The sequence below is a fragment of the Macaca nemestrina genome, chromosome 3 (genome assembly GCF_043159975.1).
Source record: "Macaca nemestrina isolate mMacNem1 chromosome 3, mMacNem.hap1, whole genome shotgun sequence".
NCBI classification, from domain to species: Eukaryota; Metazoa; Chordata; class Mammalia; order Primates; family Cercopithecidae; genus Macaca; species Macaca nemestrina.
This window is the reverse complement of record NC_092127.1, coordinates 146,369,694-146,395,503: the sequence shown is the minus strand read 5'-3', so window position 1 is coordinate 146,395,503 and position 25,810 is coordinate 146,369,694. Positions and strand designations below refer to the sequence as shown.

Here is a 25,810-nt window from a genome sequence, read left to right as displayed (position 1 = left end):
TTAATCATCCCCAAGACTCTATGAGGCAATAATATTATCATTATCCCCATTCTACAGATGAAAAAATTGGAGCATAGAAAGGCTAAATAACTTACCCAAAGGTACACAGACAATCAGCAGCAGAGCCAGGACTTGAACCCAGGGAGTCTGGCTCCAGAATTCATTTTCATAAGCATGATGTTATTCTGTCTTTCAGGAGATTATTATTATTTAACATAGCAGTTTAACATTATTTAAAACGAAATAAGCAGTGTCTCATGGCTATAATCCCAGCAGTTTGGGAGGCCCAGGCGAGCGGATCACTTAAGGTGAGGAGTTGGAGACCAGCCTGGCCAATATGGTGAACGCTGTCTCTATTAAAAACACAAAAATTAGGCAGGCATAGTGGCACATCCCTGTAACGAGAATCGCTTGAACCCAGGAGGCACGGGTTGCAGTGAGCCAAGATCGTGCCACTGCACTTCAGCCTGGGCAACAAAGCGAGACTGTCTCAAAAAAGAAAAGAAAAAAAAAAAAAAAAGAAACAGCGTAAAAAGCAGTGGTCTCAACCCAGTTGGAGACACACTCCATCAATAACATATCTGAACAGGTATCCCAATATGTTTAAGAATAATGTGCATATGCTGTACTGATATAATGTACATTATAAAACATCTGGAAACATAAAGAATGTAAAAAAATAAGTATTTTTATGAAAAAATACAGTATTTTGAAATTATATTAATGTTGCAATTTGTCCTCACTCAAAACAGGATAATATAGTAATACATTAATAAATACAAATTATTAATTTTATTATAATTATCAATTGTATGTAATGATAATGTTATCAATTGTATAATTATAATTTAATAGCATGATACATTACTATAGCTAATAAGTATAATTAATACTATTACTATTCTGAGCGAGAAGAAAGCTTTTTGAATATGCTTTCCTATAAATACCTTGTTAAATAAGGTGTTAAATCTTGTTAAAGATTTGACATAGCAATTTGAAGGTCAGGTTCTTTTTTCTTGTCAGTTACTGATGCAATAACTAAATTATTGTTTAATCTCATCATCAATTATGCAAAACTTTTAAAATAATGTTTTGCCATCTTGCCCCAAGGAGAATCACTTGTTCCTGTCCATTAAATCAGAAGGACTTTCATTTTAACATGTTTAACAATTGGGTTCAAAACTACTGAAACTTTTTACCTGCTAGATTAACAGGCCAGAACATTATGTATCCCAGTTTAAGTGAGCCAATGTTTGAGTTCTCATAGATGATATAAGTTTTCAGCCACAGTCTGCATTTTAGGAGCTTTATTGAGATACAATTCATGTGCCATACAATTCACCCCATAAAAATATGCAATTCAGTTCAGTCACCGTGGCTCACGTCTATAATGAGATCCCCCTGGCACTTTGGGAGGCCAAGGCAGGTGGATCACTTCAGGTCAGGAGTTTGAGATCAGCCTGGCTGACATGGCGAAACCCCATCTCTATTAAAAATACAGAAATTAGCCAGGCCCAGAGGCACATGCCTGTAATTCCAGCTACTGGAGGGGCTGAGGCGTAAGAACCGCTTGAACTCAGGGGGCAGAGGTTGCAGTGACCCAAGATAGCGCCGTATGCAATTCAATAGTTTTTGGTGTATTCACAGAGTTGTGCAACCATCACCACAGTCTATCTTAATACAATCTGGTTTTTGAAAAGCTCATTTTGTACTAGGTGCTTCTTTTAAAAAGCATTTACAAAGCAATTCTTCCACACTGAAAAGTATCTACTAAGAGTAGGAGTGTTAACTCTGCATTTTCTTTTTGTTCTCAGATGCTTATATCACTGCACTTGATCTTAGCCCAAAGGCCAAGAAGTGATAAATGTTTACATTGCTTTATTATCTTAAATCAGTTTCTTTGCAAAAATATTTTAAGTCACTTATCTACTTTGTGAGCATTTGTTTAGTAGATAAGGGAATCACAACAGCATTTTCTGGGCCCCCACAGGACGGTGAAAGCTAACCAATAACAAACAAGGGCATCTCAAGCACTGTGCTGTAGAATTCCTCATTCTTCCTTCAGGTTACCTTGGATATGAACCAATCCATATATTGAACTTGACTAAAGCTTCGTGTATTTTTTTGTTTTTGTTTTTGTTTTTGAAATGGAGCCTCACCTCACTCTGTCACCCAGGCTGGAATACAGTGTCTCACTGCAACCTCCGCCTCACGGGTTCAAGTGATTTCTCCTGCCTCAGCCTCCCAAGTAGCTGGGACTACAGGCACATGCTACCACACCTGGCTAATTTTTGTATTTTTAGTAAACATGGAGTTTCACCATGTTGGCCAGGTTGATACAGAACTCCTGACCTCAACTGATCTACCCACCTCGGCCCCCCAAAGGGCTGGGATTACAGGCATGAGCCACTATGCCTGGCCAAACTTCTTTTTCTTTTTGAGACAAGAGTCTCACTCTGTCACCCAGGCTGGAGTGTAGTGACGTGATCTTGGATCACTGCAACCTCTGACTCCTGGGTTCAAGGAATTCTCTGCCTCAGCCTCCCACACAGCTGGGACTACAGGTGCGTACCACCACACCTGGCTAATTTTTGTATTTTTGGTAGAGATGGGGTTTTGCCATGTTGGCCAGGCCAGTCGAACTCCTGGCCTCAAGTGATCCACCCACCTTGACCTCCCAAAGTGCTAGGATTACAGGTGTGAGCCACTATGCCCCTAGCCTTTTTCTTTTTAAGAATGAAAACAGAATAAATGGAAGTGCTAGTTATAAAGAGAACAGAAGCTTTTTTCTTTTCTTTCTTTTTTTTATTTTTTGACACGGATTCTCGCTCTGTTGCCAGGCTAGAGTGTGGTGGCGCGATCACAGGTCACTGCAACCTCTGTCTCCCAGGTTCAAGAGATTCTCCTGCCTCAGCCTCCCGAGTAGCTGGGACTACAGGTGTGCGCCACCACACCCAGCTAATTTTTGTATTTTTCGCAGAGACAAGGTTTCACCATGTTGGCCAAGATGGTCTCGATCTCTTAATCTCGTGATCCGCCTGCCTCGGCCTCCCAAAATGCTGGGATTACAGGTGTGAGCCATTGCGTCCAGCCAGAACAGAAGCTTTTAATAAATAAGAGCTCTAATATTTCCTTCCTGCATGCCAATGGATAGTCTTGTACACTCCCAGAGTACATGAACCCCACTTTGGGGGCACTAGTTTAAGGTTCAGGCAAAAGTGTACGTGAAACCTTGAATTTTGCTTCACTATCACAGCTGAAATGATTCCCAAAAGACATACTATGCCCCAATGTCTGAACTAGCAATATGGGCAAAAAAAAAAAAAAAAAAGAAAGAAAGAATTTCTTAGAAATCTACATTTGCCTGTAGTTAAGCAATACTTTCTCTGGTAATAAATCTGAATGAGGCAAGCACAGGCCACCCTGGGGGTAGTAAAAAGATTTCAACTCATGTGCCAAGTTTAGTTGGCAGGTAGCCACTGCCTGGAAAGCTCTGCTGAGAGAATGCCAAGCCCATGTCCAGGGAAATGAAGCAAGATGATCAACAATAATGTTGTAGCTGGTATACATGCCTACTACTGCTACCACCATGCTAATCAGATCTCGGCCACTTACAGCTTCATCCCACCACGCAGTGCCTTCTACTCACGTTCCACATCGTGCTTTCCATAAACTAGGCTTGACACTGCCTTCTCAGCAGGTGGCACTCAAGCTCAGAAGCAGAAGCTGACCCAGGTGATCACAATGAATTAGATGGAACAAACTCACACTTCTAAATGGCTGTCTCCCACGTGTAACCACACTCAATTATGAAGTGCAATGGACTGGCAAAGAAAGGCAGTGGGTTCTGGTCAGCTCTTACAGTTTGGTTGATGCTCTAGTGAATATGAAACTGTTAATGATCTCTTCTTCTTCTTCTTCTTTTCTTCTTCTCTCTTCTTCTCTCTTCTTCTTCTTCTTCTTCTTCTTCTTCTTCTTCTTCTTCTTCTTCTTGTTTGGTTGATGCTCTAGTGAATATGAAACTGTTAATGATCTCTTCTTCTTCTTCTTCTTCTTCCTCCTCCTCCTCCTCCTCCTCCTCCTTCTTCTTCTCCTTCTTCTCCTTCTTCTCCTTCCTCTTCCTCTTCTTCTTCTTCCTCTTCTTCTTCCTCTTCCTCTTCTTCTTCTTTTTTTCTTCTTCTTTCTTCTTCTTCTTCTTCTTCTTCTTCTTCTTCTTTCTTCTTTCTTCTTCTTCCCTTTTCTCTCCATCCTCAAGTTAGCTCAGACTCTAATAGCAAAGTGGATCCAGATTCTAAGATACACGTTGGATTCTGAATATACAACTTCATTTGGGGAAAAATTGTGAAAGGAAAATGGAGACTTAATACATTCCTGCAGAGGTCATGTTTGGTAGCATTTCCTACGTAGAAATGGGTGGAATAAGCACCACAGAACACTTATATGGCCACTATGTACATGATTCAAAAAGAAAGCTGAGTCAAGCATATCATCAAATTACCAGGCACGTGACTTACCTCAGAGGCAGTAGGACGCAATAGCGCACTATGACGCCCAGCACCCACACCATAGTGAGCCGCAGACTGATGTACTGGAAATTTACATTGGTTCTTGTGAGGAGATTCCATGACACTAGCTCCTCTGAGGAAAACCTCTGGGTCACTTCATCTTCCACAATGGCTTCCAATCCCTTCTTGGAGAAATAAAACACGTCAGACAGCTCAAAGTCCCTTCCTCGTAGACCAGAGAGCCCTTTTTCCATGGGTGACTCATCTCTTTGGATAATACCTTAAAAGAAAGCATCAGGACATAAGAAAATGCCATAGGACAGAAGAATTGACCAAAGGGGCAACTTTAACTGTGTAGAAGTTAAATATGCAAAACAAGTAAATAAGTTTAATGGGTGACATCAGTCATCTTTAGAAGTAAGAGACAAACAATTGCAATGGGAAAAGAGGTGAAATCACTGTGTCTGCATGAAATGGTCTCTACCCCATGATCTTTGTTAATTATAAACAGGAGTTTTGGTCCTCCATAATCCTCTTGCTTGGATTTCTTCCCTGTGTACCATTAGCCAAAGAACTCATGCACACAAAAATAATCCTCCCCAAGTATAGCTCTAGGTTGTGTAAAAACAAAGACTTCTGTTCTCCCTGACAAAAACCATAAAATCAAAAAGCAAGCAAAATGGCAAAAGATTTACTGTAAATGGCAAAAAGTTGATTTTTTTTTTTTTTTTTTTTTTTTTTTTTGAGATGGAGTCTTGCTCTGTCGCCCAGGCTGGAGTGCAGTGGCATGATCCCGGCTCACTGCAAGCTCTACCTCCCGGGTTCACGCCATTCTCCTGCCTCAGCCACCCGAGCAGCTTGGACTACAGGCGTCCGCCAAGGCACCCGGCTAATTTTTGTATTTTTCATAGAGACAGGGTTTCACCATGTTAGCCAGGATGGTCTCGATCTCCTGACCTCGTGATCTGCCTGCCTCGGTCTCCCAAAGTGCTGGGATTACAGTGAGCCACCGCACCCAGCCGATTTTTTAATATATGAAAATTATTTAATAAGAAAAACACAGCCTTCTGCATAAAAGTAAGCAAAGTTCACAGAAACAAAATAAATATTAATAGTTAATATCACAAAACTTTTCACTAGTGAAAAAAGAAATGTGAATTAGACAAAGGCCTATTTACAGTAGCAAATCAGCAGCATTTTACTCAATGATAAGATTCAATGACTTGAAAGACACAGGTACTCTCATATTCAACTTGTACAAGTATGGAAGTAGTAGCAACTTGGTCAAAGTTGGTTTGGCATGAAAAGACTGAAGATAATTTTGCTGATGATCAGTAACTCCAATTCTGGGAATCTGTCATCAGAAAATAATTAGAAATGTAGGCAAATGTAGGCAAGGGTGTTCACTGTAGCATTCTTCATTAGAATTAATCCACACAATGATATAAAATGCATCCATTACTAAATACTATAATGTTAATCAAGAAAAGACAGAATCTAAAACTATAGCTTCACTCTATGAACTACTATACATAGAAAAAATGTCAAAATGAAAACATTAAGTAGTTATTTCTAGAAAATAGGATTAGATTTTCCTCTCTATACTGTTATTGTATTTTCCATCAAGAAAATAATCCAATGATTTTTAAAGCAGCATAAATTTTTATGAATTGAAAAATGACTACTGTCATTCAGTTCTAACTACTAAGTACAAAAAATGAGAACGTCTTCAAAGAATAAAGAGTAACTACATACACAGTCATATGATCATTCATTGCTTCCTTTGGGGTGTATCACAAAAGGTTACTTCTGACATTAGACTACAAAGAAAAATATTTTCTTTTGAGATAGTGATTAAAATGTTAAATTCCCTGAAAGAAGATCTTTTTTGATCACCTCATTTTCCAGTTTACTAGGAAATCAATGAGGAAAATGGACAGTGCTGTATTACCTATCCCCAGGAAGAGTTATATGTGTATCAGTAGAAAGAGCTGTAATAGTCCAGTTTTTGGAAGGACTAATACTAGAGGAGAAAGGAAAGAGGACCTGGAGTCAAAAGCCAAGTCCTGTTTAGGACAACCTCCAGCTCCTTGACTGATGTCTTTTATAAACTGAGAGAATGGAAACAATTTTAGTTTTCTTACAGGGTTAATGTTTTATGATTTTAGGTTTGGGATATATGGGTATTTTGGAGTTTGTTTTTGTCCCACATGCAAAGTTTATACCTAGTCACCTTAAGAATTACAGCAATAGGGGCTGGGCATGGGGGGTCATGCCTGTAATCCCAACACTTTGGGAGGTCAAGGCGAGCGGATCACTTGAGCCCAGGAGTGTGAGACCAACCTGGGCAACATGGTGAAACTTGTCTTCACAAAAAAATACCAATATTAGCTGGGCACGGTGGCATGTGCCTGTAGTCCCAGCTACTTGGGAGGCTGAGGCAGGGTGATAACCTAAGCCCGGGAGATGGAGGCTGCAGTGAGCCGTGATCATGCCACTGTACTCCAGCCTGGGTGACAAAATGAGATGGAAAGGGAAGGGAAGTGGAGGGGAGGGGAGGAGAGGAGAGGGAGGGAGGGGAGGGGAGGGAAGGGAAAGGAAGGGAAGGGAAGGGAAGGGAAGGGAAGGGAAGGGAAGGGAAGGGAAGGGAAGGGAAAGGAAGGAAAGAGAAAGGGAGAAAAGAGGGAGAGAAGGAAGGAAGGAGAGAGAGAGAAAGAAAAAGAAAGAAAGAAAAGAGAGAAAGGAAGGAAGGAAGGAGAGAGAGAGAAAGAAAGAAAAAGAAAGAAAGAAAGAAAGAAAGAAAGAAAGAAAGAAAGAAAGAAAGAAAGAAAGAAAGAAAAGAAAGAAAGAAAAAGAAAGAAAATAGAAAGGAAGGGAGGGAGGGAGGGAAAGAAAGAGAAAGAAAGAGAAAGGGAGGGAGGGAAGGAGGGAAGGAAGGAAGGAAAATAAAGAAAGAAAGAGAAAGAGAGAGAGGGAGGGAAGGAAGTAGGGAAGGAAGGAAGGAAAAGAAAGAAAGAGAGAGAGGGAAGGCGGGAAGGAAGCAAGGAAAAGAAAAGAAAAGAAAAAGAAAGAAAGAAAGAAAGAAAGAAAGAAAAGAAAGAAAGAAAGAAAGAAAGAAAGAAAAAAGAAAGAAAGAGAGAAAGGAAGGAAGGAAGGAAGGAAGGAAGGAAGGAGAGGAGGGAGGAGAAGGGAGGGAAAGAAGGAAGGGAAGGAAGGAAAAAATTAAGTTCTTGAATGATTACTAGGTTCTCTTTCAGAAGTCAAGTCTAAGTGGTTTAATCTTTTTTCACCATCTCCAAAAGAAGTTTAATTAGTATTAGAGGATGAACCACGATACCGTGCCTACTGAATTACCCTCTTGCTCTACAGGCACTGCAATACCACTCAAAGCCCGTTACTCAATCCAAGTACTGGCCAGTATTTAGCAGTGCAAGAGTTTCGTTACAGCAAGAGGGAAGAATACATTCTTCAGCAAATTTCTGAATGAAATACACTGGGGACAGATAGCCTTCCTAAAAATAACCTTTTTCAGAGGGGCCAGAGATAAGAATGCAAGTTCAAGTTGCCCCATATTATTAGACTGAGCCAAGAGAGAAGAGATCTGCAAACAATGCCAGCCCTCCAGCCCCTACACACTTGTTGTGCAATGTTTTCTCTGCCTTCTTACCTAGTGTATTCTGTGTAACTTAAATAAAATATAACTCAATTTTATATTTTAGTTAAGCATCTTTCAAAAGTATGTAGGTAACTGCAATGTATCTAGTTGACAAAGGATTAATTTCCAGAATATATTAATACATAAATTAATTTAAAAGTGTCAAAGAACTCTGTTTTAAAAATGGCTAAGAATATAGCAAGCAATTCATAAAAGAGTAGCCTTACTGATGAAACATTTGAAAATATGTTCTGCTTCACTATAATCAAAGAAATGCAAACTAAAACCACAGTGAGATCAGGCATGGTGGCTCGCACCTGTAATTCCAGCACTTTGGGAGGCTGAGGTGGGAAGATCACTTGAGGTCAGGAGTTTGAGACCAGCCTAGCCAACATGGTGAAAATCCGTTTCTACTAAAAATACAAAAAATTAGCCAGGCGTGGTGGCACACGCCTGTAATCCCAGCTACTGGGGAGGTTGAGGCAGTAGAATCACTTGAACCCAGGAGGCGGGGGTTGCAGTGAACTGAGATTGCGCCACTGCACTACTCCAGCCTGGGTGACAGAACGAGACCCTGTCTCAAAAAAAAAAAAAGCCACAATGAGATACTCCTTCATACCCATAAGTCTGATAAAGATGTTTAATCTGATAATGTGAAGTACTGGTAAAGATGTGGAACAACGGAATGTAATTAGTACAACCATCCTGGAAAACCATGTGGCACTAGCCAGTAAATTCAAAGATATTCAGAGCCTATGACCTAGCAATTTCACTCCCAGGTATAACCTAGGAAGATCTTTTTAAAAAATAATTTCAAACGTACAGAGAAGTTGCAACAATAGGTCACCTCACCCAGATTCACTAATTGCCAACATCTTGCCACATTTGCTTTATTGTTCTATCTTTATATGTATAAAAAAAGTTTCCTGAGCCACTTAGAATACGTAGTAAACATCATACCCATTACCCTCAAATACTTCAGCATATGTTTCCTTAGGACACAGAGATTCACTTATTTAACCAAATTATAATTATCAAAATCAAGGAGCTTGACATTAATGCAATATGAGCATCTAATCTACAGACTTTATTCAAATTTTGACAATTGTCTCATTAATATCCTTTACAGCAATTTCTTTTTTCCGGGTTCAGGATTGCACCTTACATTTACACGTCAAGTCTTTTTAGTTCCCTTAAATGTGAAAAGGTTCCTCAGCCTTCCTTTGTCTTTCAAGATACTGACATTTCTTAAAAGTATGAGCCATTTATTTCGTAGAGTAGCTCTTAATTTGGATTTGCCTAACGTTTCTTCATGATTAGATGCAGATTGTATACTTTTGGAAGTAATACAATGTAAGGAATGTGGTGCTCTCAGTGCATCTCATCAGGAGACAGTATGTCATGACTGGTGATGTGTGACTTTGATCACTTGGCTTAAAGTGGTACTTCCAGGTTTCTCCATGTAACATTAGCATTTTTTCTCCTTATGATTAATAAGTAAGTACTTATTATGTACAAGCATCTATAAAGGGGAGATACTTTGAGACTATGTAAATAACCTGCTCCCCATGGATATTTAGGATATCAAACTTTGTATATTCAAACTTTCACCCATGGTATTACCATCTATTGATGATTCTGGCCTTAATGAGTAAGTACTATGTGTCTTTTAAAATGATATTTTCTCACTCCGTTAGGTATAGTGGTTCACACCTGTAATCCCAGTACTTTGGGAGGCAGAGGTGGGCGGATCACTTGAGGTCAGAAGTTCGAGACCACCCTGGCCAACATGCGAAATCCCATCTTTACTAAAAATACAAAAAAAATTAGCTAGGCATGGTGCCACACACCTGTAATCCCAGCTACTCGGGAGGCTGAGGCATGAGAATCACTTGAACCGAGGAAGCAGAGATTACAATGAGCCAAGATCACACCACTACACTCCAGCCTCGGCGACAGAGTCAGACTCCGTCTCAAAAAATAAAAAAAAGAAAAAAAGAAAGAAAATATGCATCAAGATAAGCATGAAAGTCAGAGTAGTAGTTCCAAGGAGTAGCAGGGTAAGGGATCAGGAAAGGATACCTAGGAGAATTTCATTGTTTCTGTAATGTTGTATTTATTAAATGAGGTGGCAAGTACATATGTGATATAATCAAAAAATAAAGTGCTACAAGGAACTGACAGTTGTCCCTAAGATGAAAATCTGTATTGTAAAAGAGCAGGTACCAGACTATGAGTGCTCTAATATTAGGCACACAATATCTGAAAATGGGTACTATTATAAAATTAAGTGTCAGTCGGGCACGGTGGCTCTTGCCTGGAATCCCAGCACTTTGGGAGGTCGAGGCGGGTGGATCACGAAGTCAGGAGATTGAAACTATCCTGGCTCGGCCGGGCGCGGTGGCTCAAGCCTGTAATCCCAGCACTTTGGGAGGCCGAGACGGGCGGATCACGAGGTCAGGAGATCAAGACCATCCTGGCTAACACGGTGAAACCCCGTCTCTACTAAAAAATACAAAAAAACTAGCCGGGCGAGGTGGCAGGCGCCTGTAGTCCCAGCTACTCGGGAGGCTGAGGCAGGAGAATGGTGTAAACTCGGGCGGCGGAGCTTGCAGTGAGCTGAGATCCGGCCACTGCACTCCAGCTTGGGCGACAGAGCGAGACTCCGTCTCAAAAAAAAAAAAAAAAAAAAAAAAAGAAACTATCCTGGCTAACACAGTGAAACCCCATCTCTACTAAAAATACAAAAAAATTAGCTGGGCGTGGTGGTGGGCGCCTGTAGTCCCAGCTGCTGGGGAGGCTGAGGCAGGGAGAATGGCGTGAACTCGGGAGGCGGAGCTTGCAGTGAGCCGAGATGGCTCCACTGCACTCCAGCCTGGGCGACAGAGTGAGACTCCGTCTCAAAATAAATAAATAAAATAAAATAAAATAAAATAAGATGTCAAAAGGAGCACGACTGAAAACATAATGTTACTTTCTCCTGAGATATGTTGATTATTGAGGGTCTGAGTTACAGATCCAATTTACCTAAATATAAGCTCTGACAGGAAAAAATATTCAATTCAATCAAGATACAAGGAACACTCACTATGCATCAGACCTCAAATTACAGATCAGAAAGGAAGAGAGGAAATCTTTTTTTGGCACCAAGAAATGTTCGTGAGCAGACCAAAAGTCTTCAAAATACATAGAAATAAACACATATCAGATTAGCTAACACAGATTCAATTATATTAGTTTTGTTATCATTAAAGCAATCTCATTATTTTTAATAAGTTAATCCTGATCCTTCAAAGCAGTCCACAGTTCTTAAATTGGTAAAACTCTAATTCTAAAAAAAAAAAATTCCTTTTACTTTACAAGTCAGCTTTAAAAGGGTAAAGCCATAAACGTTTGAACTTTGTTCTTACACCAAATGCTTTCACCCAACCAACACAGTCCATGCTTGGATGAAGATAAAATTACAACTGTCCCTCTATCTCACGCAAGCAATTAATTGCACAAGCTGCCCTGTGCCCCTGTGCCTTTAGCAAGTCACTTGTACATAAATAATACCAGACATGAAAGGCCTGTGGAAATGAAGGCAGAAGTTGAAACCATCTCAAACATAATTAACTCTAAATTAGCTGAGTGAACTCTTAGAATAACAGTGCATTTATAAATCACACTAGTTTTTCTGTCCTCCAGTTGTAAAGCAAACTTCCTAAGCAAGCAGTTAAGAAAATCAGGGTCTACTGCAGACCAAAGAAGATATAGTAGCTTATATACAGAAGTAGACCCTTAATCTACCAATGGCCTGTGTTCCAAACACAGCAGCAAAACCCTCAGCATGAAAAACACTTTGTCATGGAAGCCTTGTTTGAAGTGGTCTGTGTGAGCAGGAACCCTACCCAGTCATAAGCTTAACTCACTCAAAAACAGGTGATCACAGAGCAGTAATAGCATGAAATAGAAAGTCTCTCTTAACACTGTTTCTATAGGAAAATTTTTAATTAAATCTAGTTTGGAATTGACAAAAATATACTTCTAACTCCCACAGAGACTGGAAGGGGGCTTTGGGGGAATGTTCTGGGGTACTGGTAATGTTCAATTTACTGACCTAGCTAGATGAGAGGTATACGAGCAAGTTCATTTTGGAAAATGCATGAAGTTGTACACTTATTATTTCACACTCCTGTCTATGTATGTAATTATTTTAAAATTGGGCAGGGAGGAGTTTACCTGTTCCAGCACCAATTATTGGTGGTAGTGTACTTTTCCTGGCATGAGAAGCTCCTCTGAGGGGCTCAGATCCTTGGCAAAGAAGCCAGGTCTAGATCCTTCCCTACCATCCCCAACCTCCTCCCTGACCCATAAATGTGATTAGTGTGATTAAAGAAGAGACCACGATAAGGTAGTATAATGACCAACTGTATGTATACATTGGGGAATGAGATGGACCAGTGCTACTAGGATTAAAGAGCAGAAATATTCAATGTCAAGGAAGAGGCCTGGCCCATACTCAAGCAATCACCTAGATGTAAAGACTAAAATGATCATTATGGCTGGGTGCAGTAGCTCATGCCTGTAATCCTAGCACTTCGGGAAGCTGAGGTGGGCGGATCACCTGAGGTCAGGCACTTGGACTCAGCCTGGCCAACGTAGTGAAACCCCATTTCTCCTAAAAATACAAAAATTAGCCAGGCACGGTGGCATGCACCTGCAGTCCCAGCTATTCAGGAGGCTGGGGTAGAGAATTGCTTGAACCCAGGAAGAGGAGGTTGCAGTGAACCAAACCAAGATCATGACACTACACTCCAGCCTGGGCGACAGAGTAAAACTCCATTTCAAAAAAATAAAATATTAAATTAAATAAAAATAAAAAGATCATTATACCATCTTAACAAGCTAGTACCAAGGACAGATCCCAGGAACGTACAACTGATCTCCATCTTGTCCTTCTACAGTTCATTAATCACTAGATATGTTAATATGTTAATTACTGCATCAACAACATAGTCACCTAACTGCACAGATTTCCAGTCTACTTTTTGCCACCTTTTCTCACAATAATTTAGATGTAACACTGCAAGGCTAAACTGTAGATATACCAAATCCAAACCATTCCCTGAGCCATTAGTCAAGCCAGGATTTCCAGGACATAAGTTAGGCCACACGGCTAAGTTCATTTCACAGTGACTCCTTTGTGATCCTGATTATCACTGCTTCCCTTGCCAAACATTTTTAAATTTTTTAATTGTTATTAATTTAGTTAAGCGTAATAATGGCATTAGGGTTATATTTTTCAAAAAGTCCATTTTTTGAGATGTATACTGAAGTATGTAAAAGGATATGATATCTGCAATTAACTTTAAAATACTTTCATAAAAGGATATACATGAAGATGAGACTATGGTATTTCTAATTACTTACTGGTGTTCTCTACCTTTCTACATTGCTCATATATTGCTTCTGTAATTAATTTTTTAAATTGAAAAATACTTACACAAAGGAAAACCTGAAATAAAATGATACATGTAGCAAATTCTTGATAATTGTTGAATGTGGGTGATGGGTATAAGGTGACTAATTGTACTATTCTTTCTACTTTTAAAAAATTAATACTATGCTTAAAAATGCACTTAAGAAATTTGTTGGAGATACCAGCTTAGCTGAGGATCAATTTCCTCATCTAAATTTTAAAAAATCATTCACTCATTCATTCAGTTAGTCAATATATAAAGAGTGACAGGCACCAGACAAGATACTAAGTTATAAGGGAAAGAGAGAAAAAAAGGGTTAAGCTAACTCAGTGGTTCTCAAGCATGGCTGCATTCCATAATTCTCTGTGGAATCTTTTAAAAAACAGACACCAGGGCCCACTCCCAGATATATTAAAATAAAATGTCAGTTACATTTAAAAATATATATATGAAGCCAGGCGCAGTGGCTCACGTCTGTAATCCCAGCACTTTGGGAGGCCAAGGGGGGTGGATTACCTGAGGTCAGGAGTCTGAGACCAGCCTGGCCAACATAGTGAAACCCCGTCTCTACAAAAAACACAAAAACTAGTCGGTGTGGTGGCAAGCACCTGTACTCACAGCTACTTGGGAAGCTGACACAGGAGAATTGCTTGAACCCGGGAGGCAGAGATTGCAGTGAGCCGAGATGGCACCACTGTACTCCAGCCTGGATAAAAGAGGGAGACTATCTCAAACAACAACAACAACAAAACTATATATATATATATATATATATATATATATATGAATGGGGAAAAACTATAAGGAAATACATAAAAATATTAGGCTTTTTCTGATTAATAAGTATTTCATATGGCTGATTTTTAACTTTCTTACTTATACTTCTGCAATGTCTAATTTTTCAATAAAGTATATATATTAATTTACATTGAGAAAAATACTTAAGATGTTATTTTTAAAACTATAATAAGATATTACTACACACCCACAAAAATGGCTAAAATTTTAAAAGGCCAAAAATACCAAGTGCTGGAGATGCTAGGGACCAACTGGAACTCTCAAACGTTGCTGCTGAGTGTACAAACATTTTAGAATACCATGTAGCAGTTTCTAATAAAGTTCAACAAATTCTTGCTTACCCTATGGCACAGACAGTCATAAGAATGTCTGTACAATGTTTATAGCAGCTTTATTCCTAATGGCTAAAAACTGGAACTAGCCCAATTATCAATCAACATTATAATAAACAAACTATTGGTATTATATAAAGGAATACTCCATGGCAATTATTTTTAAAAATCCACCGATTCATGCAACATGGAGAAATCTCACAAATATTATACAGAGTGGGAACAAAAACAGACACAAAGAATATACAATGTATGATTCCATTTATGTAAATGTGAAAAACAGATGCTGACAGAAATCGGAAGACAGAGTACCACAGGGACTGAGAGATGAAGGGCAAATATTGAGCAGGGGCTTAAGAGAACTTTGAGATCATAAATGTGTTCTTTAGCTCGATTAGGGTAATCACATGAGCCTACAAATATGTAAGAAATCATGTATCTGTACATATAATATGTGCATTTTAACAGACGTAAATTATACCTCAATTTTTTTTTAATCAGAGAAAAAAGGTTACCTTTAAGGGTTCTCCCAAGCCGGGCACAGTGGCTCACGCCTGTAATCCCAAAATTTTGGAAGGCCAAGGCAGGTGGCTCACCTGAGGTCAGATGTTCGAGACCGCCCTGGCCAACATAGTAAAAACCTGTCTCTACTAAAAATACGAAAATTAGTCAGGTGTGGTGGTGCACGTCTGTAGTGCTGGCTACTCAGGAGGCTGAGGCAGGAGAATCGCTTGAACTTAGGAGGCGGAGGTTACAGTGAGCCGAGATCATGCTGCTGCACTCTAGCCTGAGTGACTGAGCAAGACTCCGTCTCAAAAAAAAAAAGAGTTCTCCCAAATTTCTAGCTATAATTTCAGTTAAAGGCTCTAGCCAATCCTATCTATCTTCCCATGTATATTTTAAAGTCTTCCTTCCCAAACTAGAAGGCAGCTGACATTGACTGAGGGTTTCCTGATGCCAGGCTGTATATAAAACCCTTGACACCTACACTTTTGTAGTCTTCACAATCCTATGAGGTATTCTTTATTATCTCCAACGTATACATGAGGAAATTAAAGTTCAGAGGGGTTGAGTAACTTGCCTGGGGCCAGAGAGAAGAAGGAACTGAGCTAGGATTTGGAACCAAGTCAGTGACTCCAAAACCAAGTGCTTCCTCATATGTTATTGCCTCAAGTTTCACATCACTCTGTCTAATACCTGCCCACTGATGAATCCCAAATATGTAAGATATTTCCCGTCAATATCACACCACCCCCAGTTCTTCCTTGCCAAACAGAAAGCCCTGAGTAGCAGCTCTTCCTAGCATTTCTCCTACCTTTGAGGGAAGAAAGAGAACTTTAATTGATACAAGAAAATCTATATATGGCCCCTATCTAACATTAATCTAGAGATGCACTTATAATTCACTTACACTTGATCATTCTTCCCAGCAAGTTGTGACTCAATTTACCTTTTTTTTTTTTAACGGAGGCAGGGATCTTTTATAGCTTGGAACCCACTTAAATTCCTCTCATTTAGAATCTCTGGACCATCCTACAATAAGCCAAACAAACAAACAAAACCATCCCCCGGGCTGTGGTGCACCCAGTGGTCCCCCAGTGCTGTAGTTCAGCCAGGTCCACGGTGTCCAAGGAGACCGTTCTGCCCTCTGTTAAGACTGTAACATCAATGCCCAGGCATCCTGCCAGTATCCTTACTCTTCAAGGCCTCTACACGGCAGCAGCAGCTTCCCTACACATCTTACGGCTTAGTCAAGGTTTAGAAAGGATAATCACCCTTGATTTGTTGTTGGTGTTATTGTTGTTACATATATTCTCACACCTTCCACCATTTTTACATCTTTAATAACCTGGACTGTCAGCCAGGCAAGGTTTGTAGAAAATGGTCTCTCTTTTTTGTTCTGAAGAGTCAAGCAGCCCTGCTACATCCTCAGTCATCACTCCAGGTTTGAGTTCAAGGTCTCTGAGCAAAAGACAAATTAACCATGAAGCCAGTAAGGTTAAATTCAGGGTCCAAACTTGCATAGGCCCCTTCCAAGGTCCTGTACTTACTTTTGCCTGGGTCACTTTGGATTCCTTATTAAAGAAGGCCTCCAAATTACATAAACTTTAAGCCCCCACAAGACCTGGACTTGCCCCTACCTCTGAATAACATTATCATTTTGTCGATACAAACAACAGATCTATGTTAAACCATTCACCTTACAAATGAAGCTGATTTAGGAGAAATACTTAAGATGGGAGAACCAACTTATTACCAATAAGTATTAGAACACTGGGAGGTCACAGAAACACATTACATCTTTCCACTTAATTTCACTTACTATGAATAGTATTTTACCTATTTAATGGTTACATTAGCAATGTACTAGTAAGAGGGGTTGCTCCTTGTTAGGCACTTTTGTTGTTATTTTAAGGTTTTAAGTTTCTCAATTATTGGAAGTGGGGAAATTGAAGAGGATGATAAATGAAAAATGTGGGCCAGGCGCGGTGGCTCAAGCCTGTAATCCCAGAACTTTGGGAGGCCAAGACAGGCGGATCACTAAGTCAGGAGATCGAGACCATCCTGGCTAACACAGTGAAACCCCGTCTCTACTAAAAAATACAAAAAAACTAGCCAGGTGAGGTGGCGGGCACCTGTAGTCCCAGCTACTTGGGAGGCTGAGGCAGGAGAATGGCATAAACCCGGGAGGCGGAGCTTGCAGTGAGCTGAGATCCGGCCACTGCACTCCAGCCTGGGCGACAGAGCGAGACTCCGTCTCAAAAAAAAAAAAAAAAAAAAAAAAGAAAAATGTGAATACAGGCAGGGTGTGGTGGCTCATGCCTGTAATCCCAACACTTTGGAGGCTGAGGTGGATCACCTGTCAGGAGTTCAACACCATCCTGGCGAACATGGTGAAACCCCCCGTCTCTACTAAAAACACAAAGAATTAGCCAGGTATGGTGGCGGGTGCCTGTAATCCCAGCTACTTGGGAGGCTGAGGCAGGAGAATCAGTTGAACCCAGGAGGCAGAGGTTGTGGTGAGCCAAGACCATGCCATTGCACTCCAGCCTAGGCGACAAGAGTGAAACTCCATCTCAAAAAAAAAAAAAAAAAAAGTGAATACAACTGAAAAATGAAAAAAACTCACTACATAAAAGTTTCACAGGTTTCCTGGTAGCAACAACCCTGCCTTAGAAGAAATAGATTATGATACACCATACAATAGGTCCATAAAATGAAAAGCGGAAGAAGTCATCACAGCTATGATGACCTTTAATATACATGAAATGTGCTCAAAATAAATGCATCTCCCTTGGTTTTCCTAAGCACTACTCAATCATGATGACTCAATCATGACTGCCTATTTTGAAAAAAAGCATTCAAGTTATGAAATTACTCACGCTCCCCCTAGTAACGTGGCCTGGGTTGGCACATTTAAAGTTACAAGTTACAATCAATTTTTTTTTTATGTGAAAAAGGGTAAAGTTTACTTTAAGTACTGTACACCCCACTATTTAACCCAATTAAGAAAAATAAAATAAGGGCAGGAGAGAAAGCCCACATATAATACAAAATGAAAATGTGCAAAGAAAAAACAGAAAATCATAAAAATCATAAGAAAGAATTCTACACAAAGTCTTATGCAAATAACTTTAATAAAAATCTGGGCAAATACACAACTTTCTATTAAAAAAAAGAATTGTTCAAAGCTTTACTGACACCAAGAGATGAACATGCTAAAAAGAACCACTTGCACAGATGAAATAACGTTGCAGGGAGCAAAAAAAATACTTATATATGCACCCCTAACCAACCAATAAGCACCGGACCCAGGCTTTCTTTATTGTTGTTTTTTTAAAATAGAGACAGGATTTTGCCATGTTGCCCAGGCTGGTCTTGAACTCCTGAGCTCAATAATCCACCTGCCTCAGCCTCCCAAAGTGCTAGGATTACAGGTAAGCCACCACTCCCAGACCAGACCTTTTTTTAAGGAATTCTACCACACATTTAAACTGACAAGGGAGGGAGAAATGAAGGAAGATAGGTAAGTAATACACTAATCACAAGTATAAGAATCAACTGTAAAAATCCTAACTTCAATTCTGGCAGACAACTTCCAGCATTATATTATGACCAGGTAATGTTTATTCCATAAATGCAAAGTTAATTCAAACATTTTTTAAGTTATTAATAAAATTCATTACAATGGGTCTAAGGGGGAGAATCTATCTTCACCATCAGACATGCTTTAAAAGCATGAAAAATTCAACATTCATTCTTAATTTAAAGTAACAAAACAAGAATCAACAACTATTTAATATGAGATGGAAAAATAGATCAAAGCTGACATGATCCTTATTGGGAAGACCCTAAAGGCACTGAAGACCATCCACATAGGAATGCCAACTAGCACCACTACTGTTCAGCACTGCATGGAGTATCAGCCAGCACAACCAGACAAGAGAAAAAAACGAAGTACGAACTGGGAAAGAAATAAAATGCAAACCAAAATTGAATAAGAAATGGCAGACCTATCAATATCTGAAGATAAAATAATTATATATCTGAACAAAAGGAAATTCCTGAAAAACCATATACAGCATGAGAATTCTTAATTTTATATTCTTCTACCCTAATAAAGTAAGGTAGTAAGTCCTATGCATGAACAACAATTATTTAGAAAATATAATGGAAGAACACACCCTATTTATAATAGCAACTAAAATACAAAACTAAGAGGAAATGTGCAACACCTATCTGAGGAAAATCTTAAAACATCTCTTAAGGATACAAAAGAAAACCTAACAAATGGGGGAAAAAAAAGAAAACCTAAACAAATGGGAGAAAAAAAAGAAAACCTAAACAAATGGAAAGATATAATGTTCTCAGAAAGTAAAACCCAACATAGATAATGTCAAACCTTCCTCAATAAATTTACAAATTTAATGCAACTCCAATAAAAACGGGTTGTTGTATGTCCTTGTATCACAGAAAGCTGAATCTCAAGATCATATGGAAAAATAAGAAAACAAGAATAAATAGGAGGCCGGGCGTGGTGGCTCACACCTGTAATCCCAGCACTTTGGGAGGCTGAGGCAGGTGGATCACTTCAGGTCAGGACTTCCAGATCAGCCTGGCCAACCTGGTGAAACCCTGTCTCTATTAATAATAATAATAACAAATTAATTAAAAAAAAAAAGAATAAGTAGGAAAAGCAATAAGAACAACTATTCCTACCAGACACTAAAACAACTAATGGCTGGGCTTGGTGGCTCACGCCTATAATACCATCACTTTGTGAGGCCGAGGCAGGTGGGTCACCTGAGGTCAGGAGTTCGAGACCAGCCTGGCCAACATGGTGAAATCCCGTCTCTACAAAAATACGAAAATGGGGGAAAGAGAGTTTCTTGGATGCCAGATGAGTTGGTCTTCCCTGTGTGAGACAGCCATGGAGAGCCATGGGCGGCCTCTGAGGAGAAAAGTCTCCTTATTGCCTTCATGTCTTTATGCCCCGAGAGCATAACAGCTCTGGCATTCCACAGGTTGCTCAGGGAAATAACACCCCCTTGAAGCAGTGGAGTCTAATCATCTTGGTTTCTCCTGAAACCCACTCCTACTGACAAGTTAAAGATCTGAAGTACTTTAGACACACGCCTTTGCTCAAGGAAATTCAGAGTTCTCCTCCACTGATGAATCCTTTTCTTCATCCCTTCCTACCCCTCCCATTTGCCTTAAGAACAAAGAGCTTGTAAACCAATAAACTGGGTGGAGACGAAGAGCTTGGGGCTGTGAGCAAGCCTCCGATGCTACGGACCCCTGACCGCCTTTTAAACTCTTATTCTGTCTCTTTCCAATTGCTTTGTCTCTGCTGGACTCGGGGTACACGCCGAGTGGTGTGGGGCTGGTATCCCCAACACAAAAATTAGCCGGGCATGATGGCAGGTGCCTGTAATCCCAGCTACTAGGGAGGGTGAGGCAGGAGAATCGCTTGAGCCCTAGAGGCGGAGGTTGTGGTGAGCAGAGAGCACACCACTGCACTCCACCCTGGGCGACTGAACGAGATCCTGTCTCAAAAAAAAAAAAAAAAAAAAAATCAATAATTAAGATAATATGATAACAGTGCATGAGAAGACAAGTACACAAATGAAATAAAATAGCTCAGAAACAGATCCAAATGTATAAACTGGAGGCCGGGCATGTGGGCTCACACCTATAATCCCAGCAATTTGGGAGGCTGAGACAGGAAGATCATTTGAGGTCAGGAGTTCGAGACCAGTCTGGTCAACGTGGTGAAACCCCATCTCTACTAAAAATACAAAAATTAGCCAAGCATAGTGGTGGGCACCTGTAATCCCAGCTACTTGGGAGGCTGAGGCAGGAGAATCACTTGAACCCGGGAGGCGGAGTTTGCAGTGAGCTGAGATTGCGCTACTGTGCTCCAGCCTGAGCAACACAGCAAGACTCCATCTCAAAAATAAATAAATAAATGAATAAATAAATAAAATGTATAATGGAATTCTGGAAATTATTGAAGATGCATCTCAAATCAGTTGGTTAAAGGATTTTTTTAGAGTGTTGAGACAATTAACTAGACAGACATCTGGAAAAACACACAAGAATAAATGAATCAAAGATTTTAACATAAAAAATAAAACCATGAAAGTAATCGAAGAAAACTTTGGAGAATTCCCTTAAAAACTTAGCAGAGGAAAAAAAAATCTTTCTACTAAAAGCTCAAAATCCAGAAGTTAGAAAAAAAATATTGATACATTAGACTATATAAAAATAAAATATGTCTACACAATAAGAAGTATGATAAGCAGAGGTAAAAATACAAATTGCAAACTGAAACAAATATTTGCCTCTCACCACAGACAAAAGCTAATCCTTTTTTTTTCTTTCTTTGTGACAGAGTATTGCTCTGTTGCCCGGGCTAGAGTTCAGTGGTATGATCGCAGTTCACTGTAGCCACAACCACCTGAGCTCATGTGATCCTCCCACCTCAGCCTGCCAAGTAGCTGGGACCGCAGGTATGCAGCACCACACCTGGCTAATTTTTTGAGTTTTTGTAGAGACAAGGTCTTGCTATGTTGTCCAGGCTGGTCTTGAACTCTAGGCTCTAACTATCCTCCCGCCTTAGCCTCCAAAACTGCCAGGATTATGGGCCTGAACTACCACACCCACCACTAATCATTTTAATATATGAAAAGGTCCTAGAAAACAAAGAAACAGAACAGCCTGATAGAATAAAGGTCAAAAAACAGGAGTAGATAGTTCCCAGAAAAATTAATGCAACTGACCCTTAACATGAAAACATGCTCAAACGCACACTCTTTATCAGAGAAATGCTAATTAGAACCCAACTGCGTTTCCACTTCTTGTCTATTGGATTGGCACAAATCCAAAAGTTAGACATGTATTTACAACATTGGTGAAGCTGTGGGGAGACAGGCACTTGCATACACTCCTAGCGGGAACTCATAGCCCCACTAGCCTCCATAATAGAGGTCATTATGGAGGGCAGTTTGACCCTATCAATCCAAATCACACATGTTCTCTGACAGAGCAATCCTATTGCTAAGAATTCATGTTACAGATATATTTACTTCAGCATCATTTTTTAAGCAGCAAAGGTTGGGAACTACTGGTAAATTGAACTATTTGCATTCATATAATGAAATTTCTTACAACTCTTAAAGAAGAAGAAACTTTCTAAGTAATAATATAGAAAGGTTTATGGGGTATATAATAAGTGAAGAACACAAGGCTCAGAACACTGCTTATAGGACATCATGTTTGGTGTTAGCAAGTCAAGAAAATAATAAATACTTGGCTGGGCATAGTGGCTCATGCCTGTAATCTCAACACTTTGGGAGGCCAAGGCGGGTGGATCACCTGAGGTCAGGAGTTCCAGACCAGCCTGGCCAACATGGTAAAACCCCGTCTCTACTAAAAACACAAAAATTAGTTGGGTGTGGTGGTGCATGCCTATAATCCCAACTATTCAGGAGGCTAAAGCAGGAGAATCGCTTGGACCTGAGAGGCGGAGGCTGCTGTTAGCTGAGATCATGCCATTGCATTCCAGCCTGGGAGACAGAGTGAGACTCCATCTCAAAAAAAAAAAAAGAGGCCGGGCGCGGTGGCTCAAGCCTGTAATCCCAGCACTTTGGGAGGCCGAGACGGGCGGATCACGAGGTCAGGAGATCAAAACCATCCTGGCTAACACGGTGAAACCCCATCTCTACTAAAAAATACAAAAAACTAGCCGGGTGAGGTGGCAGGCGTCTGTAGTCCCAGCTACTCGGGAGGCTGAGACAGGAGAATGGCGTAAACCCGGGAGGCGGAGCTTGCAGTGAGCTGAGATCCGGCCACTGCACTCCAGCCTGGGCGACAGAGTGAGACTCCGCCTCAAAAAAAAAAAAAAAAAAAAAGAAAGAAAAAAGAAAATAATAAATACTTGCATTAGAATAACATGTTTGTGATGTAATAGCATAAATAAACAATAGAAAGATACATAAGAAACTAACTTGGGATAGAGGTAGTCAGTAATAGGAGTGGAAGCTACATATATATATATATATATATATATATATATATATATATATATATATATTTTTTTTTTTTTTTTTTGAGACGGAGTCTCGCTCTGTCACCCAGGCTGGAGTGCAGTGGCCGGATCTCAGCTCACTGCAAGCTCCGCCTCCCGGGTTCACGCCATTCTCCTGCCTCAGCCTCCCGAGTAGCTGGGACTACAGGCGCCCGCCACCTCGCCCGGCTAGTTTTTTGTATTTCTTAATAGAGACGAGGTTTCACCGTGTTAGCCAGGATGGTCTCGATCTCCTGACCTCGTGATCCGCCCGTCTCGGCCTCCCAAAGTGCTGGGATTACAGGCTTGAGCCACCGCGCCCGGCCTCGGAAGCTACATATATTAAAGCGTATGTTTTTAAATTGCTATAATTTCTGACCGATGTGAGTTTATTACTTATGCAAAAAATTAAAACGTTTTCAAAACGATGAGTAAAACCCAAATTTAAAGTGTTTACACAATAACTTGCACACACATATCCTTTGTGTGTTTGTCCACTAGTACTAGCCCTCCCAGAATAACATCAGTCTGATGGTTCAGCATGTCCTCAGAATTGTAAAGATGAAACAAAGTAAAACTGGATTATGGTGCCTTCCACATAACTAGTGTTGCAGGAAGTCAGGGACCCCGAACAGAGGGACCGGCTGAAGCCACAGCAGAACAAAAATTGTGAAGATTTCATGGACATTTATTAGTTTCCCAGATTAATACTTTTATAATTTCTTATGCCTGTATTTACTGCAATTTCTGAACATAAATTGTGAATATTTCATGGACACTTATCACTTCCCCAATCAACACCCTTGTGATTTCCTATGCCTGTCTTTAATCTCTTAATCCTGTCATCTTCTTTGTAAGCTGAGGAGGACAAATGTCACCTCAGGGCCCTGTGATTGTGTAAACTGCACAAATTGTTTGTAGAGTATGTGTGTTTGAACAATATGAAATCTGGGCATCTTGAAAAAAGAACAGGATAACAGTGATGTTCAGGGAACATCAGAGGTAAGACTTCCGGCGGCTGGTGAGCCGGCTGGAACAGAGCCATATTTCTCCTCTTTGAAAAGCAAATAGGAGAAATATCGCTGAATTCTTTTTCTCAGCAAGGAACACCCCTGAGAAAGAGAATGAGCCCTGAGGGTAGACCTATGAACAGCTCCTTAAGGCGTGCCATCTTTTATGGTCAAAGCGGAAGGGATGAAATAATCCTGGTTCTCCTGTAGCACTCCCAGGCTTATTAGGAGGAGGAAAATTCCCACCTAATAAATTTTGGTCAGACAGGTTGTCTGCTCTCAAATCCTGTTTCCTGATAAGATGTTATCAATGACAATTGCTAACTTCATTAGCAATTTTAATTTTGCCCCATCCTGTGGTCCTGTGATCTCGCCCTGCCTCCACTTGCTTTGTGATAGTTTATTACCTTGTGAAGCATGTGATCTCTGTGACCCACACCCTATTCGTGTACTCCCTCCCCTTTTGAAAATCGCTAATAAAAACTTGCTGGTTTTACTGCTCGGGGAACATCACAGATCCTGCCAACATGTGATGTCTCCCCCGGACACCCAGCTTTAAATTTCTGTCTCTTGTACTCTTTCCCTTTATTTCTCAAACCAGCCAAGACACCTAGGAAATAGAAAAGAACCTATGTAACCATCAGGAGTGGGTTCTCCCGATAACTAGTGTTACCCTTTCATTCCAAATCTTACATAAAATACTTAATTTCTGTGTTAGCTTTAGAAGCCCCTAATAATCCCCCGCCTCATATGTGTTATTAACTCACAGAAAAGCACAGTTTACAGATAAGACATTCAATACTTTTGTTTCTGAAGAGGAGTTGGTAGACAACTTCTATTATTCTTGGGAGAAAAATATAGCCCACAAGAGTAGCAGTGGACAGAAGAATGAGGAGAGAGAGAATATATATATATAGTTAGAAGTATCTATCTATCTATCTATCTATCTATCTATCTATCTATCTATCTATCTATCTATCTATCTATCTCTATCTCTCTCTCTCTCTGTTTCCATTTTCTCTGCTCTTATTCTCTTTCCTCGCTGATCTTTGTCTCGTTCATTCATCTCTTCCTGCCCCTTTTCTATGAATTTTTCTCCAGCCCTTGTAAATGTCTTTCACTTTCTGTGAGTTCATTAAATCTACAACTTTCACCCTCTGCAAATAACTCCCAAATACGTACCTATAGTCCTGACTTCTTCCCCAGGCTCACATTATTATACGGCTGCTAGGAAACTCCACCAATGCCACTGCTCTGGTTCAAGCCCCCATTATCTTCTACAATGTCCTCCTGTCTACTACGCCTCCTTTCTCCACTTCCCCCACACACATCCTGTCTAATCCCACTTTCATAAAACTGCCAGATTCATCTTTTCAAAACTTTGTGATCTCCTCCTCTCAGGAATGAATTTCATAGCCTGGCATTCACTTAAAGCCTTTTAGGATTTAATGTAAAGCTGCATATTCAATCTCAAGTCCA

General features: G+C 40.1%; 1 protein-coding gene across 2 annotated transcripts in view; it reads right to left on the bottom strand.

The window, feature by feature from the left end:
• Positions 1–25,810, bottom strand: part of LOC105496875 (glycerol-3-phosphate acyltransferase 3) — a 70,702-nt gene that overhangs the window by 20,818 nt on the left and 24,074 nt on the right. For both annotated transcript variants that reach the window (XM_071093602.1, XM_024797616.2), the window contains exon 4: positions 4,515–4,785. In XM_071093602.1, coding sequence (XP_070949703.1) covers positions 4,515–4,785 — 271 coding nt within the window. The remainder of the gene's footprint in view (positions 1–4,514; positions 4,786–25,810) is intronic.